Here is a 16,222-nt window from a genome sequence, read left to right as displayed (position 1 = left end):
GTTCAAGCTATACTTTTAAAATTATGGTGCTTTTGCTGAAGCAACAAGGCAAGTCAGTGTCCATTTTTACTGTTTGTAAATTAAACTGTAATGTGATTATTATAGGTTAGTTAACCCACTGGTTACAACAAATGAATAAGACGGACTCTGTAAACTGGTACAAATAGTGCAGAGAGAGCTTCTGGGTTTCAAAATAGTGTCCATTTTCACGTAAACAGGCATTTGTTGAGAATCTCTCATTAGCATGCCTCAGAGAGCTTTGTGGAAGTGAAGATATTTTATCTAGTGTAAATTGTACATCACTTGTTTGTAATTAATACTTGGATTGCATTAAAAAAATATTTTTTTTTCCCTGATATCACCATCTGAGTGAATTATGATGATTATCCTAAAAACTGGGTTGGCGTACCTACATATTTTACATTTACAAATGTATTATTTAGATAAGTTATTTATATATATATATATATATATATATATATATATATATATATATATATATATATATATATATATATATATATAATAACAAATTAAATGAATATTTTTTTTTATTTATTTATTGTGTTGTTGTCATTACTTCTATCTTCTATTTTTATTCCCAGATGTAACAATGGTATTAATAAGTGTCTTATAGATGTGGTAAAGCATTCCCAAATTTCTCTAGCTCTCAGACGGTGTGAAAAGCCAACAGACTCTTTATCAATCCCTCTTTCTGGTGTCTGTAGTAATCAACGGCACTAATTGATTTGAGCGCTGGTGGGGGTGGGGGGCACCAGGGGAGGGGATGAGCGGGTCATCTCTGGCCCAGATCCAAGATCTTTCATATTAGCAGTGAATGAACAGTGAACAAGTGAAGAAATAAAGTACTCCCTGGGGGAAAAAACACAATTGTATAAATTCATAAATCTGTAATTAAACAGACGTTCATTTATCCAGAAATAATAATTACATAAGCCTTTCCTCTTTTACTTCATCCACAATAACAAATTAAAACAATCATGGTCAGGTGCTGATGCCATAACTTACAGGCTGTTCTTGTGTTGTCAGTTCCTTGAAGATGCAGAGGCAATGACTGGTAACAACCCAGGCTATGAAAGAGAAGGTCACACATGTTTGTGCCACTGTATGAAGAATGCCAAAGCGTTGCACAGGGGAGAAGAAGAATGCACCATATCAAGGACACAGCAATGTGGAGAAGGACAGAGAAAGAAATAAAGCAAAGAATTCTGTGTGGAGAGAGACTGCTATTTCAGCAGTGCACAATATCCACATTCCCCAACCTTAATGGTAAATTTCTCATAACATAAGTGTGACTGTTTGGATTTATTCCTAACTTGAAAGACTTCACTTTATTTAGTCAAGATGTAATTGTTGATTTTCAGTATATACATATTTATTTAAATATTTAATGTGTTGAGGAGCGATAGAGATACTTAATTTAAATAGTACACTGTAAAAAAAAATCCATAAAATTTACGGTAAAAAACTGGCAGCTGTGGTTACCAGAATTCTACCGTATTTTACGGTAGCAACGTTTTAGGTTTTACAGTTTTAACTTAAATTTACAGTTAAATACCGTAATTTCTTTAACTGATATAATCTTAATATACCAACCTATTAAAGTACTGTAATCTGTTTTGTTCCTTTGAAATACACTGATATCCATCAAATGCAGGTGATGATGAGAAAGTCATATGATGAGTCAAAGCCCATCACAAGCAACTTTTAAACAATAGAATATACAGAAGGTGCACAGTGTCATTCACACAAGCACTAAACACCATCATGGTGAGACTAAACTGAAATATGCTATAAACATTAATTTAACAACATTAGATGTAACATACAACCCTAATAAACATAACCGATAAGAAAAAACTAAGAAGAAAGATAGTTATTTCAAAGAAAAAACCATCAAATTCAAACAGAATTTCAAATGGAATGCAGGGAATTCTGGGAACGTCAGTTTACGGTTTTTCCCTGTAAATTTTACAGGAACTTTCCGTTAACCATGTAACAGGTTTTTACCGTAGCATTTTCACAGTTTTTTACCGTTAAAATCACGATCATTTTTTACAGTGTAGGTCTAAGGAAGCTGTTAGTGGAAAAATGTGCTTCAAAGTTAACAGATTTCATTCATATTTTTTTCATGACTGAATCAATGACTACATTAGGTAATATATTTAAAAATAATTTTTAAAAGTTAGATCAGGAAGGAATAGAGCTCTATAAGTTAACAGATGACTGTAACCGATTTTTACATTGTAAGAAACGTAAATGAAATTGAGATGCTGAAAAGCATTAACCGCCATAGGTATATGTGATTATAATAATCTAATCTGGTGTCTGAGAAAGTGAACAATGTACTGTAAGCAAATCCAGGAAAATTTGATTTTCACATATTTTCTGCATGTCTTCTCAACTAGTAAAAATATTAAAGCCAGACGGTTATGTTTCGGGTCATGAAGGCAGTCTAACCTTGAACAATTTACGAATATGCCTTCCTCGTTTTAATTTATATTTAATCTTAAACTACAATGAAGCACATCTTCGAAGTATTAGTGTGGTGTATAGGTCAGCAATTATTAATTCTTACCATACCGCAAGTTCTTTTCAGAGATCTTATTTTGAAGCCAGACAAATGGTCAGACGTAGATATCCTCCATTAAAAAAGGAATATATGAAATGTATATTAATTATCAAACCTTTTCCATTATTTTCCCCATTTTATTCAAAACGGACAGTGGAAAAGAAATTGAGTTTGTTTGGGAAAAAAGGCATAGGCCTATACAATATTATTATTATTTTAATATAGGCTGATAATAATAAACGATACAACCTACAGCTGTCACTCAACAAATGCTTTACGACTAAATAGACATACCAGTTTTTCTTTTAAACACCACTTTATTTTTATTGGTAGGTGCACGTTGTTCTGCAAAGTTCATTTTTTACAGAATGTGTTAAATGCTTTTGGTAATAAAAGTGCGGATCTGACAGGTCATTTAAACGGTCAGACAATTTTAAAAACAAAATAATGCAGACTCAGGTTTTATGGCATTAACCCGTCTTTATAAAGTGCAGCTCCACATTGGGGGTGCCAAGATGTCCTCAATACCAATAAGCATGTTATGAGATTAACTTGAGTGCCTCCTTCACAAAATTATTGAATTTACTAGGGGAACATTTGCTTCCGCAAGCTTTTCCTTTCACAATATTTTTTATAAAATAAACAAACAATTCATAACTAATTTATATACATGCATAATTTAGCTACTTAAGAGCAAAGTCCATTTCAACGTGTCCAAAAATTGGTCCATTAATCATTGTGTTTACTCGATTCCTGGTCGCTCTGGTCATCTGTGAAGCAAACGTCGACGTCGCTGTCGTTGTCGCTTTTTTGTTCGCCATCCCCGAAGATGCCTTCGATTTTGTCGTCGGATTTTTTGATGCTTTGACCTGGATGCCTCGATTTGACGTGCCTCTCCAAATCTCGCCTGCGCACGAGCACCTTCCCGCAGAACTCGCACCTGTAGGGCGTATTTCCCTCCGCGTGCAGTCTGATGTGTTTGTTGAGATTGCTGGGATCGCCAAACGGCCTAAAGCACACTTTACATTTGAGTGGTTTGTAGCCTGTATGAGTCCTCATGTGAATCTTCAGCCCGTATTTTCGAGAGTACAATTTGCCACAGTATAGACACAAATGGCCCTTTTTTGGCTTGCCCGAGTTGGGGTTAGATGCGGGCAGGGACTCCAGCCGCGAACGGTTCTTCTCTACGGCGATTTCAGACAGCTGTTGCGTGTGCATCGCTATCTCCCTGTCGATGTTCGTAATCGAGTTTAGATCTGGATTCAGAGATGGTGCGCCAAAGTAGTCTGGGTATTTAAGCAGGTTGCCGAAGTGAAATTTAAGAGGGTAGTATGGGGAACTATAAAGGAGCTCTCCATTGTAAACCGTGAATGGCATGAGGGGTATATTGCTGTCAACGTTGTACGATTTCCCCCCATCAAACTGTGGCAAGGAGAACCTCTCGAAGTGAAACCCGGCCGGTAGCTGGGAGTAACGCGAGGGGGACAGGGCAGGGTGCATGCGGCTGTCAACGTGTTTGAAAGCAGAGGTCTCCTCAAAATGTGGCAGCAGAGGAAAGCCACGGATGCTGTTTGCGCAGGGAATCACGGGAGGTGTGCTGTCCATGGGGTGCGCGCATTTTGAGGGATGAACGTTAGGTAGAGGTGACTTGATGTTCCCCAGTAATTTGCTAAACCCGATACTGGTTGGTTTCCCATTAGGCTCGTCTCTCGCGACCTCGGCTGCGGAGATCTTCGAAAGTCCCATTGGTTTGAAAGCAGAGCGCACGCCTGGATGGAAACCCATGCTGTTGAGCACAGAAGATGTCCCGCCGAGGCCCAGGATGTGTCCGGGGTTTCTGGCGGAGGTCACGCTCATGTCAAGGGCTCTGTCTTGCTCCTCTGCGCTCGGTTTTTTCGTTAGTCCCGCTTTATTGGCGAACGGTGAGGTGGACATTACTCGTTTCACCGCGTCTGGTATAAAGGTGCTGTGGCCATTCTGTGGAGAGGAGGACGTATTTTGGATGTTCCCTGATTTCGGAGATCTGTTAAAGTTGTCTGTGCCTCTAGCTTGCTCGTTGTTCACCAAACTTCTGCCGTTGCTTAACGCACAGTGGAAATGTACGTGAGCTTTCAAGGTGTTCGGGTATTTGAATATTCTCCAGCAGTACCAGCAAATGTAGCGCTCCTCGCCTGAAACAAAAATTTAAAAGCAATTAAATGGCGTTAATTTGAATAGGAAAGTGTTTTACAATTAGGGTAGATATAAGAGCCTTTTTCAACCAAGATGAAAATCTACTAGTAATGCGTCATGTTGATGCGTCAAGATGTTTTATTATGCACATAGGCAACTCAAGAACGTATAATTATTGATCAGAAAATGCTTCTTTGCGGAATCTGATAACCTTTCAATTTAAAGCCTGCAGTCGTGATTTTTTATCACATCGCCTTGGTCACGTTGGCATGACACCAGTTGGGCAGTCTGGGGTCAATGATATAGATGTAATGATTTTGTAATCTGCAAAACACCGTTGTTTATTGTCACCATCAAAAGAGCAAGAGCCGGTCCAATCTGGCGCTTAAAAACCAATACATTGAATAGCGACTTTCTCTGTGTGCTTTCCCGTGGAATTGACGGCAGCTGTTGCTTGAAATCGCTAGTCGCATAAGACAATGAGGCTGGCCCATCTGTTGACGCTGGAGAATAGGAAGCGTATGTCAAGGAGCGCACAGCAGCGCTCACAGTACAGCGTCGCAAATCAGGGTAATATACATCCCACATAAAAGTTTGCATTCACTAGCCAACAATACCTTACGCAGCCAGCTAATTTACCGTAGAGCACCTTTTTGAATTTATTTGCTTTTGAATACATGAATATTAATGACTAGATGACATTTGTTAACCTCTTCCCCTCGCTAAACTACACCGCGCGTCAGCCCATAAGAGGACAGCCAGGAGTTTATTAGTGATTGAAACGAATTAGGAGAGATAATGCAGCCGTAGTGATGAGCATGATCAATCATATAGCCTATTATAGCAAATACAGTAGCCTGCAGTATGTGTGTACTCAGCTCGATAATTCCCAACCAATCAATAAGAGTTACTGCCCCAGACTACAGACCTTTCGATTTACTAACTAAACATGGATAATCTGACAGCATTCTCAGATAAGCCTATTAAATTGGATTTGCCTTGATTCTGCTGGTGGAGGCGTTACTTAAAATCAGTTTGTTGCTCATCGTGTTTACTATTATTTCATAACATATTATATTTAGGAATTCCTCTTCGCTTTATTTAATGACACCAAAATTGCCAGAATTACATAGAAAAAAAAATAAGAAAAAAAAAAAATTTCAAAACAATTTCATAATGTATAGCCTACATACAACTTGTATTTCTGAGCTATATTAAAAAGTCTGAAGTGTAATTTCTAAAAAAATTTAAATAAACGAAATTATGATGCAAGTCTCACCTTTTTCGTCATGTGTTGGAGTCGCAGTCGTAGGAATGTCAAACCATTGCGCCAGTGCGTTGGAATACCAAACACTCAACTCTTCTCCAGCCTGTATTTCTCTCAGCACACGGTAGAATATCTTTTGAAAATAAATAAAATTATTGGAAAATGTCCGTTTTTTAAATAGGATCAAATTCATTCGTTTTTGCATAACTCACCTGTCCTCCAGGTAGATCCGAGACTGCCTCGAGGTTCTGTTCTTGACTGTTCCTGGCCGCGCGTATTAAACCGATCCAATCTGGAACTGCACTGCCAGACTCATCCACGAATTCTCCCCTCACCAAACGAATCTACAAATACACCGTTTTAACATGAATAACGTGTTTTAATGTTGCTTACTTAGCTTATTGCTAAAACAGTCCAAATGTTCAGTGAAATTGAAATATAAAATTATTACGATGTTTGCCTTCTTTAAATATGTTGGAAATATTTTGTAATAGTATTTTAGAATATTTATCTAAAGATGTTTAAAAAGTATTTTATATATATTTGAAATGCTACTCATTTCAGATTTTCTTTTGCTGTCTTTTTTTCTTTTTTCTTTTGTCTCAGACATTATTAATTATATCACCCCAAGGTTTTTCAAACAAAAGAGCGTTAATATCGTTTTATTCGGTCTATTAGACAATGGCGATAATTTTCAAGGAACAGGCCACATAATTGAGTTGATATGAGAAACGAATTTGAAGAGTGTCAAAGCATTTCTATTCTGTTCAAACAAATTAAAGATTAAAGCGTGACATTTGACACAGAGATTGCACCTGATGATCGCCCATGGCCCGCGGCGTTGCATTTACGCGCATCAATCACAGAAGCAGACAGCGTAAAGAGCTCCAGTCTATTTACAACTTATTTAAGTAAATGCCATTTATATGTGACGCCTTTTACGCCCCTTTGATTTACGAATATTCCACATATTGATAGCCTTGTAGAATCAAATAATTAAAATATTTTCTATAATTTTAAATAATGTAATGTATATTTAATACATTTGGCTTCGCCTGTATTTAATAGAATTACGATTTTTGCTAATATTTAGAAGTGTTTCCAGTTAAATGTAAGCAGTATTTTATTTACTGATTGCTTGTTGTCTAGTTTACTGTTATCTTTTTTAAATGAAATGTTACATGGGAATAAGCACCCCTCAAGCCTTTGAAATTTAAAGGGGGAGAGGGCATGAAATCTCGCGCAGAAACTCAGGTCACCCTATTAAAGCGGTTAAGTGAAAGGCATAGAATGACATGTTGTCCTGCTAATATAACTCAATTATTTCCAAACTGACAGCACAAACCAATTAATACGAGGATGCTTTATGGAGAGTGAAAGGTCAGCATTGAGGAAAGTAAGATGTTCTTAACTTTTTTTAGCTGCATGTTTTTTTTTTTAAATAAAAGCAATGGTATTAATAATAATAATAATAGTGTGGTAATAATTATATTACTTTGATCTAAAAAGAAAATAATAATAGTTATTATTAACGGTTATTATTGTATAGTTTTAATTGTATGTGTACTTGTATGTAGTTGTCATTCAATAATTTAAATTTAAAAAAGCAGCAGAAAAATTACAAACGTAAAGGTATATTTGCATTCATGATCTAGCCTATTTTTTAAATATGTTGCACGTCTTGTTTAAAAAGTCAAGAATGATGTATCCATTTGCAATGGAAAAGGAAAATATTTCACATTTTTCTTAAGGTACATTTTGTATAAAAAAAATAAAAAAAAACTTTCAAAAGTGATTATAAAACGTTGAACACTTTGGTCAAGAAATAAATCAAACTAACTCACCTTCTTTTTCACTCCAAGTTCCTTGCGGTCCGAAACATACTTCCCCAGTTTGAAGATGCCCGGGACCGGCCCTATCTGAAGCCCGGCTGGGATGCTGCAGTCGGCGAACACACTGATAGTGGGTGTCCGAGTAGCTTGCATGGCTGGCTCTGTGTGGGGCTGCGCTATCCGAACCAGGAAGACCAAGCAGGCACTGATTGAGATGAGCAGAGAGTCTGAGGTGAGGACAGACTAATATCCGCCCGCCAAGTGACGCGGTGGCGTGTGTAATCCGGCTTTTCTTATGGCGCAGTCAGGTACCCCTCGGCACATTAATGCGCAAGGGCGAGCAGCGCGCTATGAGAGAGTTGTGCGCTTTTAGCAGCTGTAGAACCCTCCGACATGGTCACATGGAGACTTTCCCTCACCCTCACGCATAATGAACCGCTCCAAACGGTCAAGAGACAATAGGCCCCAGCGACCTTCCCATCCCCAAAATCCAATTTGTCAAGGGCAGAGAAAAGAGAGTGCAGAATCAAAGGTCTGGCACAACCATTAATCCTCAGCATGTGGCTTTGTCCGCCAGACAGTTCCGATATTTTAAGTGACAAATCCACTGTATAATTTCTCCATAAATTCTCTCCCCTTTTATTGTTCCTATACAAACCAGTTTTTGGAAATCAGTGACTACTTTAAATCTACTTGGCTGCATCCTTTTAGGTTTTATGTACTTCAAAGCTCTTTATTCTCTCCCTGGCTGCATTGTCTGTTGCCGTTTCAACAAAAGGAGCAGGAATGTTTGGGAGACTTGTTAACTTCTATTGACTCCCGGCGTGTGCCGTGCTGGGACCGGGCAGGTACTCAACGGGAGAACCAGCCAAAAAAATAAGAGCCGCTTTCAAAATAACCACCACCTTATCATTTCACACTTTTTGACAACAGGCCACGTATCAGGATGTCCGCATTCAGTTTTGACGAAGCGCCCCGCTGGGCTCCAGAATTAATGGAAAGTGTGAAAAACGACATTTTTATCAAAGGATGCAGGACAAAACAGGAAATCTTGTACAACACAAGAGTTGCTGCTTGCCAATATTTCATCTCCAGCGGCTTTCGGTGTCTTCACTTGTGCTGAATATTCTCAAGGAGAAAGCAATAATACTTTTATTCATTTTATTCAAGTATGTTAAACATTCCGGTAAAGTAATCATTTAGCCTGTACGAATTAATACACTTGAACATTTCGAATTTTCTTTTAAATACGTGTTGTTTTTGTTGTTGTTGTTTTTCGTTCAGATAAGGCAAGAGTAGGCCATTCACTCAGGACCCTTGGGTGTCATTTGAAGTGATTTCAGTGGTATTGTTACCACTGGTTTTAAAACTTCTTTTGACCTCTTTGATCGTGGCCCTCAATGACTGAACAGAGGCCCAGGAAAAGAAACAAGAATTTGTGGGCGATAAATTCAAGCCATGAACATGTCCTGCTAACCTCTGGCCTGGCGACTCTACGATGACACTCCGCTGTAATTGGAGAAGCAGAGGTGGGATTTCTTTCTTCAGGAAAAGGTACCCCACTGCTCCTTTCTGGGAGCTTTCTCTTTGGGCTCCTTAATGAGTCAAAGAGCGTGAACGACACGCGAACAATTTTTGAATAGGCGCATGCAAAGGCCGGCTGTGTGGTGGGTTATTTATTAATGTTGCCATTTGTGACTGGTTCCCATCCGCTCTGCAACAGCGGGTCCGGCCTCTACAGCTCTCACACCAGCCGGGCCCATTCTCATTCTCGTCTTGTGTCTTTAAAGTCGAAGTTTTCCAACTAATAAATTGTGCACAAAGGCGGAAACGGGGACGTTTTTCTTTTCTGTCCTCCTCACCGGGAGAAGCAAAGGGTGAAAGTCATCCCAAAGCGCTCATTGGAGCACGGTTTTTGGTAGCTAAAGCAGTGTTCGGAGCAAATGGGATGGAAAATTAAATGAAATCAAATAGCTTGAACGCTCGCATTGTCCGCTGTCTTTTAAACAGCACATTAATTACACGGCAGCAGCTTTATTTCGGAACAACATTGTAGACCCGAACGGAGCATTCCAGGACATTTTTTACGCGTCGGATTGTGAGATTCGGAGAAAGTGTCGGTCAGGTGCTTGAAAGCATTTTCTCAGGGTCTCAGCGCTACAATTCGAGCTAAATGTTGGATTTGATTTAACAGGTTGTCAAATAATGAAGCATGAATGTAGGGTAACAGAGACTGTGTGAAGAACTGCAGTGTCCCACCAGGGGTTTCATTCATGCGTCCAAACTGGGCTTGAGTGCCAAGGGTTCACCACTCTATCTCAACTATGCACAATGCCCGAGCTCTCTAGAAAACATTTTTTTTTTAAGCCAACCATAAAAGCTCATCCATACAAATTCCCTTTATGGGCTCTTTCTTTTTTTTTCGTTGTTTTCCTTTTATGTAGCCGATTATAAATAAGGAAAACAACTCGTTTTGTATACAAAACACTTATTTTTACTTGAGTTGTGCATCAATTTCAACAAGTCGCATGGCACGTATATGTGCTTCAAAAATTAAAGCTCGGATAAAATTATGATTATTTATTAATAAATCAATTAATGTATTTTAAATGTACATAAATATGTTTGGCTACAAATATTAATCTTGCCTACTTTAATGCGCTTAACCCACTCGCTCTCGTTGCGGGAAAGTGCAAGCCTCACAAAGGCCGGACCAGCTGCGTCGCAGATAGGGGATGCGGGTGGGACATTAGTGACGCGATTGAATAGTAATTATGCTTGTATGGGAGTCCCACCAGATGACACGATTGGGATTTTAACCCAGACTAATATTCAAAGTCGCATTAGAAAGTGGCGAGATAAGTGGCTACTGATTCGACTCTGTTCATGCGTGCTCCCATTTCTAAATGCTCTCAAAAGAAAGGGGGCTGCTTCGTTTCAGTATTCAAAGCCTGAACAAAGTTAGCTCTGCCTTTTGAACCGAATTTCCCCAACTTTAACTCTCTTGTCCCAGTTGAAAGGCCTCGCATAATGGGGTGTAAACTTGTCTGAATTGAAATGTTTCGGTGTACCTTATAAATTCATACCCTTTTTCACTCGAGCGCGTAAGAATGAATCTTCAGTCTATCCGATTCTCCCTGCTGTCGAACGCCTTTACCGCGAGTTCTATTTGTGAAGTTCATTTTTAGGCAAATGTATTCAGAGGAGGTTTGCTATGAATAGCTCTGTGTGTCAGCCGGGCCTAATTGGGATTAAGGCACTAAAACCATATGCAAAAACTGACAGAATTTCTCAGGTTTTAGAGAGCACCGACTTTTGCCCTCTTTTGATTCTCAGATCATTTAAGTGGACGCTGGGGGAAAAAAAAGCTGAGGGAGTTTCGTGTGATGGTATGTACAGACGGGACATTAGTTATTCCATTGACGGCATTCTTTCAATTCAGTAATGAATTGAAAACTTTTTGAATAATTTGGGTGTCTGCATAATATTTTATTCTGAAACCGAAAAGTAACTGTTCAGACACAACATTCATCAGGTAAGCGAAATATGTGATTTTTAATGTAATTTGTAAGGAAAATTGTTATTTGATGAAAATTTTGGCTTCATGAGTTGAAAAATGTCACCTTGAGACCTGTAAATGATGCCTAGGGATTTATTTAACATGGAAAATCTATTTTTCTTTATTTTAAATGAGACATTACACTTTTTTTGCGCACTTGAGTTTTTTTTCTTTTAAATTTAATAAGGAAATATTTTAAATAGGGCTGATGAAAGAAAATATATATATATATATATATAAAACATAATTGCATTTGCTGTTGATTCCAATCATTTGTAACGGCAACATTTAAATCCTTTTTCAGCAGCTTGTGGGCCTGGCAGGACCCTGGATAGCTCCCGTCTTTCAAAGGTCACATGGCCACTCACGTAAACGCCAGTTAATCATATTGATAATGCTCGTATGCAGGCAATGCATGAGACAGTTCATTTTTATCATGCCGTAATGCATATCACCAACTTTACAACGCCTACACTGTAAAACTTTACTGTAAATTTACAGGCATTTTCTAACAGTATTATACTGTATTTTTATAAAACAGTAGCATTCTGTATATTTTACAGAATGTCTGTAAATATACAGAAATTTTCTGTTTTCAGCCCGCTAAATTTGTAATACAGTACCATACTGTAAACGCATTGCATTGTGGGATATATTTATTTCGCGCTCAATTCAAATGTGATGTGATCTCCAAAGAAGAAGAAATGTGAACCGTGTATTACAGGCAAACTAGATTCGTCAGCGGGAATTAATTGAACAAAATAATTATTCGCGTTATTAAGATAAGCCAGTGGTTTGTGAATCTGTGCGTAGATAAGCTTTGTGAGCTTCGTTTCGCGTTTCAAGCGTTAGTGCCTGTGACGCAGCAAACAATGGACGACGCTGCCTGAGCAGACGCGGAGATAATTTGTCATCTGAATCATCTAACCTGTGCCTGAGATGGTGCTAATCGACTGGAGCATGAGAAGATGGATTAATGTTCGACTAAGTATCGATACGGTAAGCTTGTCTTTTTTTCATTCACATTTCTACATTGTTTCCACGCATGGTTTGATTTTGGGAACGTTAAACTTAACTTAAATCCCGAGTTAGCAATTCACTTGGGTAAAATTGGTTTTATATTCGCACATTCACAACATTCACATATTTCCGCGTTCAATAACTTTCTAATTATTTGTGCAATAAAGTTATTTTGGCGGACTAAGCCAGAGCGCGCACACACACGTCACACACCGGATGCGTGCGCGCACTCAGATCACTTGGACATGGTTGTGTACAAGAGGTAAAAAACTGTATAAATACTGTTCATTTTCTCACACAAACCGCTCGTTTCGTGTCTTAGGCCATCAATGTGTAGTTACGATGGGGAATTGTTTAATTTGGATTTCTCTGTGCATGTTCTTTTTCCCTCTTATAGAGACAGTGACCTATACCTGCCATTATATGACTGACAAGCTAGAACGATTTGACCTAAACATATCAAAATTGGATCTACTGAAGAAAAAAAGACACCTACATCTTGGATGCCCTTGGGGTAAGCTGATAGATACCAAATTTTAATTTCAAAGTGAACTATCCCTTTTAAGATGTTTATGCACACCTTCCTTTAATCCAACAATCAAAAACAACTTAAATAGCAAATAAGACACACATTCACATGACCTGCTTCTGATTATTATTTTTTTATTATTATTATTTTTCAGGCTGAACAATCTGATGAAGATCCGGTGCTAATGTAAGTGCTTCCCATTTGTAGTCCATGTTAAAAAATGTCAGTTCTATGATCGTGCTTTTTAATGTGTTATAATTTTGCCAGCACATGAAAATCCATAGTCATGTTCCTAATGCTTATTTCAAAAGTAGTATTCCTGATTGCTTCCATGTCTTCCATGGTCCTACAGCTGCTCCCACACTTGCAGAAATTAGATGGCCTTACCCTTCAAGCAGATGTAAGTAGAGATTACTTAAAGCATGTTGCAAATAAATGTGATTTGTTATGTCTTGGTTCTGTTAGTGATGGTTGTGCTGTCTTCTTAAAAATTGTTTCAGGTATTCACCACTCAATCTGATGTCCAGCAGTCTCTACATTTGCCAGAGAACACAACCTATAATTCTTGGTAAGTAAACAGTAAAGGTTTAGTACCTAAAATGAACATCAAGTCATCATTAACGCTATGGAAGCATATGGGTAGCAAAATTCAGTTTGAAATAATTTCAAATTCAGTTAGTAATATGCAAAATGGCAATGCATTTCTGTATTTTAATTGACATTTTACCCTAAATGTGCAAAGTTTAGTGCAAAATGAAAATGGAAATTCAGTTATATAATTTACATATAATATTTTCTACAATTGTGCATCCTGTTGCCAAGCCCTGCCTTGATGTAGCCTAAAGATTGACAGGTCGGGGGTGTGTTGCATTTTCAAATACATTTCGAATGCATTTTCAAATCCACATTGACTTTATATTCATCATGGGGTATTAAATGAAAATGCAATTGAAACGTCTTATATATAAGTGTCAATGCATTTAAGAAAAATAAAAGATATTTTAAATTACAATTTTTCTACCTTTTTACAGCACTTTTGGATCAGAATGCATTCTGAAATTACAATAATCATGTGGTATTATGATGTAAAAACAGTTTTTGCTTGGACATGTTAAACATCTAATCAATTTGGGTAATACATTTTAATTTCCATTTTGCAACTTATAAAGCATTAAAATATGTTTTTAATTTGTGTATTAAAACTAGTGTAGGAAATGGCAAATGTAAATTTTATAATTTAAATAAAATTTATGTGATATACAATAAAATACATATGTGCACTAAATATTGCACATATGTATAAGAAAATGTAAATTGAAATATATCACCATTTTACGTATTGCATTTCAATTGAATTTTGCTACCCATATGCTTCCATGCACCCTGGTGTTGTTCTAATGCCCTATGACCTTCTTTGTTTTTTGGACCACTAAAGGAGAATAATACAAAATAAATAAAAAAAAGCCTGCTCACGCTTGTCCATATAATGGCAGTGATAGTGACCAGCATCGAGATACAATAGTATCACAGAATGTTCACATGCAACATGTCATGTATTCCAAGTGTTCCGAGGGAATGCAATATTGTTTAATGAAAATCCTGACACTGACATTGGTCTTTTGTGCTCGACTGTGCATTCATGAGATACTATTATTATGCAGTTCACAGCTATAGTTGTGAACCCTGTAAATGGGATTTCCCTGCACATATTTCAGATTTAGTTTAATAGTTATGTTGAGTTGAACTATGTATAGACAACTAAACAGAACTGCAATGGAACCCACAATAGTTTATTTGAAGTATTTTCTTTCTTTTTTTATTTTCAGGTCAATCTCTAAGCAACCAGCGGTAAATGTTGAGCAGCCCAACTTTGTCTCTGGCCTTGCAGTGCTGTTTGTATTATTGTATGATTTCAACCTCCAGTATCAGGAAGAGGTGGCATGCACCCTTGCGACTGAGGTTAGCATATTTGCCATTGATATATATATGATAGAGTGAATTGTCACTAACTTGTTTTGACAGTATTTGTAAAGTACTTAAGTATATTTTAACAAATATTTTATACAGTTGATTAAAGAGCTGAATGACATATTGCATATTTAACATTATCATGTAGTCATGTAATCACATCGTAAGTGTTGCAATTCTCTGTGCTGTCTCAAAGAACTCACTTCTGTGAGATGCTGTGTGTGTATGTGTGTATTAGATATATATATTAGACATATACATAATGTTCACTTTTTTTCTTTTCTGTCTTTTAGATGCTTTCTCGACATCAGCCCTGCATGTGCATCAAAAACCAAGAAAGGAAAAGTGACTTACAAGAAGACTGGACATGTTGTGTAAAAAAAGAACAGTACTGTAAACCCACAGGTTTCCTCTCTTCTGAAAGACTTATAAAAAATATATTTCTGAAAAACCTTTCCATTCTTTAAAAGTAAATAAGATTACTGTATTTTGAATTACTTGCTAATTGTTAATTGCATTTTACATGTTTTATATTTAAAAGAAAAAGGAAAAAAAAAACTACAGCTGGCATTTCAGCCAGTAAATTCATATAAGGCAATTGCCTGGTCTTTTCTTCAAAATAAATAAAATGTTTTAAAACTCAGAAAATATTATTTTCTCTATTTTTTTGTGAATACTGTTATGAAAAAGTATATTTTTAATTTTGTAAATCCAAGAGTACTGAAATAAAAGCAGGATTTACAGTATTCCCTGTAAAGAGCACAGTGTAATACTGTAAAAAAAAGTTATATAACAGTATAATACTGTATTTCGTAAATACAGTACAGAACTGTAAATGTTGTGTACAGTAGTAGTACTGTAAAAATACAGTATGTGGCTGGCAACCCAGCTGCCAGTATTATACTGTAAATTTACAACGAAAAGTTTTACAGTGTAATACTGTAAAAAGTTATATAACAGTATAATACTGTATTTCGTAAATACAGTACAGAACTGTAAATGTTGTGTACAGAAGTAGTACTGTAAAAATACAGTATGTGGCTGGCAACCCAGCTGCCAGTATTATACTGTAAATTTACAACGAAAAGTTTTACAGTGTATAGCTCGGATGCGCATTACATGACTGGCAAAAGGCATACTAATGATATGAATCAGCGACCGTCACTGGAGACTGTCTGTAGCCCCTCATTAATGGCCAGGATTGACATTTCTGGGTTTTTCATAATGTCCAGTGCATTTCTGCAGAGAAACAATGCAAGGCAAGTACTGGCCGTTAATTGTG

General features: G+C 37.2%; 2 protein-coding genes across 5 annotated transcripts; one reads left to right on the top strand and one right to left on the bottom strand.

Annotated features, from left to right (window-relative positions):
• Positions 1 to 2,900: 2,900 nt before the first annotated feature.
• Positions 2,901 to 8,127, bottom strand: LOC306877758 (PR domain zinc finger protein 13-like). The gene is made up of 4 exons (XM_079429707.1): positions 7,877 to 8,127; positions 6,245 to 6,376; positions 6,045 to 6,165; positions 2,901 to 4,764 (listed from the first exon to the last, which is right to left on the bottom strand). The coding sequence occupies exons 1-4, from the start codon at positions 8,015 to 8,017 to the stop codon at positions 3,323 to 3,325; spliced, it is 1,836 nt and encodes a 611-aa protein (XP_079285833.1). The 5' UTR covers positions 8,018 to 8,127; the 3' UTR covers positions 2,901 to 3,322.
• Positions 8,128 to 12,092: 3,965 nt separating this feature from the next.
• On the top strand, positions 12,093 to 15,582 carry LOC306877898 (uncharacterized protein). 4 transcript variants are annotated; one of them, XR_013784906.1, is made up of 7 exons: positions 12,093 to 12,422; positions 12,841 to 12,957; positions 13,127 to 13,158; positions 13,325 to 13,372; positions 13,473 to 13,540; positions 14,799 to 14,931; positions 15,234 to 15,582. XR_013784906.1 is itself a non-coding variant. In XM_079429926.1 (7 exons), exons 4-7 carry the CDS (start codon positions 13,304 to 13,306, stop codon positions 15,405 to 15,407), a joined length of 444 nt encoding a protein of 147 aa, XP_079286052.1. In that variant the 5' UTR covers positions 12,642 to 12,705; positions 12,841 to 12,957; positions 13,127 to 13,158; positions 13,287 to 13,303; the 3' UTR covers positions 15,408 to 15,582. The 4 variants fall into 4 exon arrangements, 2 of the variants coding, with proteins under 2 accessions (XP_079286052.1, XP_079286051.1); XR_013784907.1 differs by lacking the exon at positions 12,093 to 12,422 and adding an exon at positions 12,631 to 12,705; XM_079429926.1 differs by lacking the exon at positions 12,093 to 12,422 and adding an exon at positions 12,642 to 12,705 and having other exon boundaries at positions 13,287 to 13,372.
• The last annotated feature ends 640 nt before the right edge of the window (positions 15,583 to 16,222 follow it).

The sequence above is a fragment of the Barbus barbus genome, assembly GCF_936440315.1.
Source record: "Barbus barbus genome assembly, chromosome: 12".
NCBI classification, from domain to species: Eukaryota; Metazoa; Chordata; class Actinopteri; order Cypriniformes; family Cyprinidae; genus Barbus; species Barbus barbus.
Note: the sequence above shows the minus strand (reverse complement) of the source record. Positions and strands in the feature narration are given on the sequence as shown.

Excerpts from the sequence above, each read along its gene's own strand:
- LOC306877758 (XM_079429707.1), bottom strand. The coding sequence starts at position 8,017 with ATGCAAGCTACTCGGACACCCACTATCAGTGTGTTCGCCGACTGCAGC. Across the intron at positions 6,377-7,876 it reads AACTTGGAGTGAAAAAGAAG|ATTCGTTTGGTGAGGGGAGA; the intron begins GTGAGTTAGTTT and ends GTGTATTTGTAG. Across the intron at positions 6,166-6,244 it reads CGGATCTACCTGGAGGACAG|ATATTCTACCGTGTGCTGAG; the intron begins GTGAGTTATGCA and ends TATTTTCAAAAG.
- LOC306877898 (XM_079429925.1), top strand. The coding sequence starts at position 13,259 with ATGTTCCTAATGCTTATTTCAAAAGTAGTATTCCTGATTGCTTCCATG. Across the intron at positions 13,541-14,798 it reads AACACAACCTATAATTCTTG|GTCAATCTCTAAGCAACCAG; the intron begins GTAAGTAAACAG and ends TTTTATTTTCAG. Across the intron at positions 14,932-15,233 it reads CATGCACCCTTGCGACTGAG|ATGCTTTCTCGACATCAGCC; the intron begins GTTAGCATATTT and ends TCTGTCTTTTAG.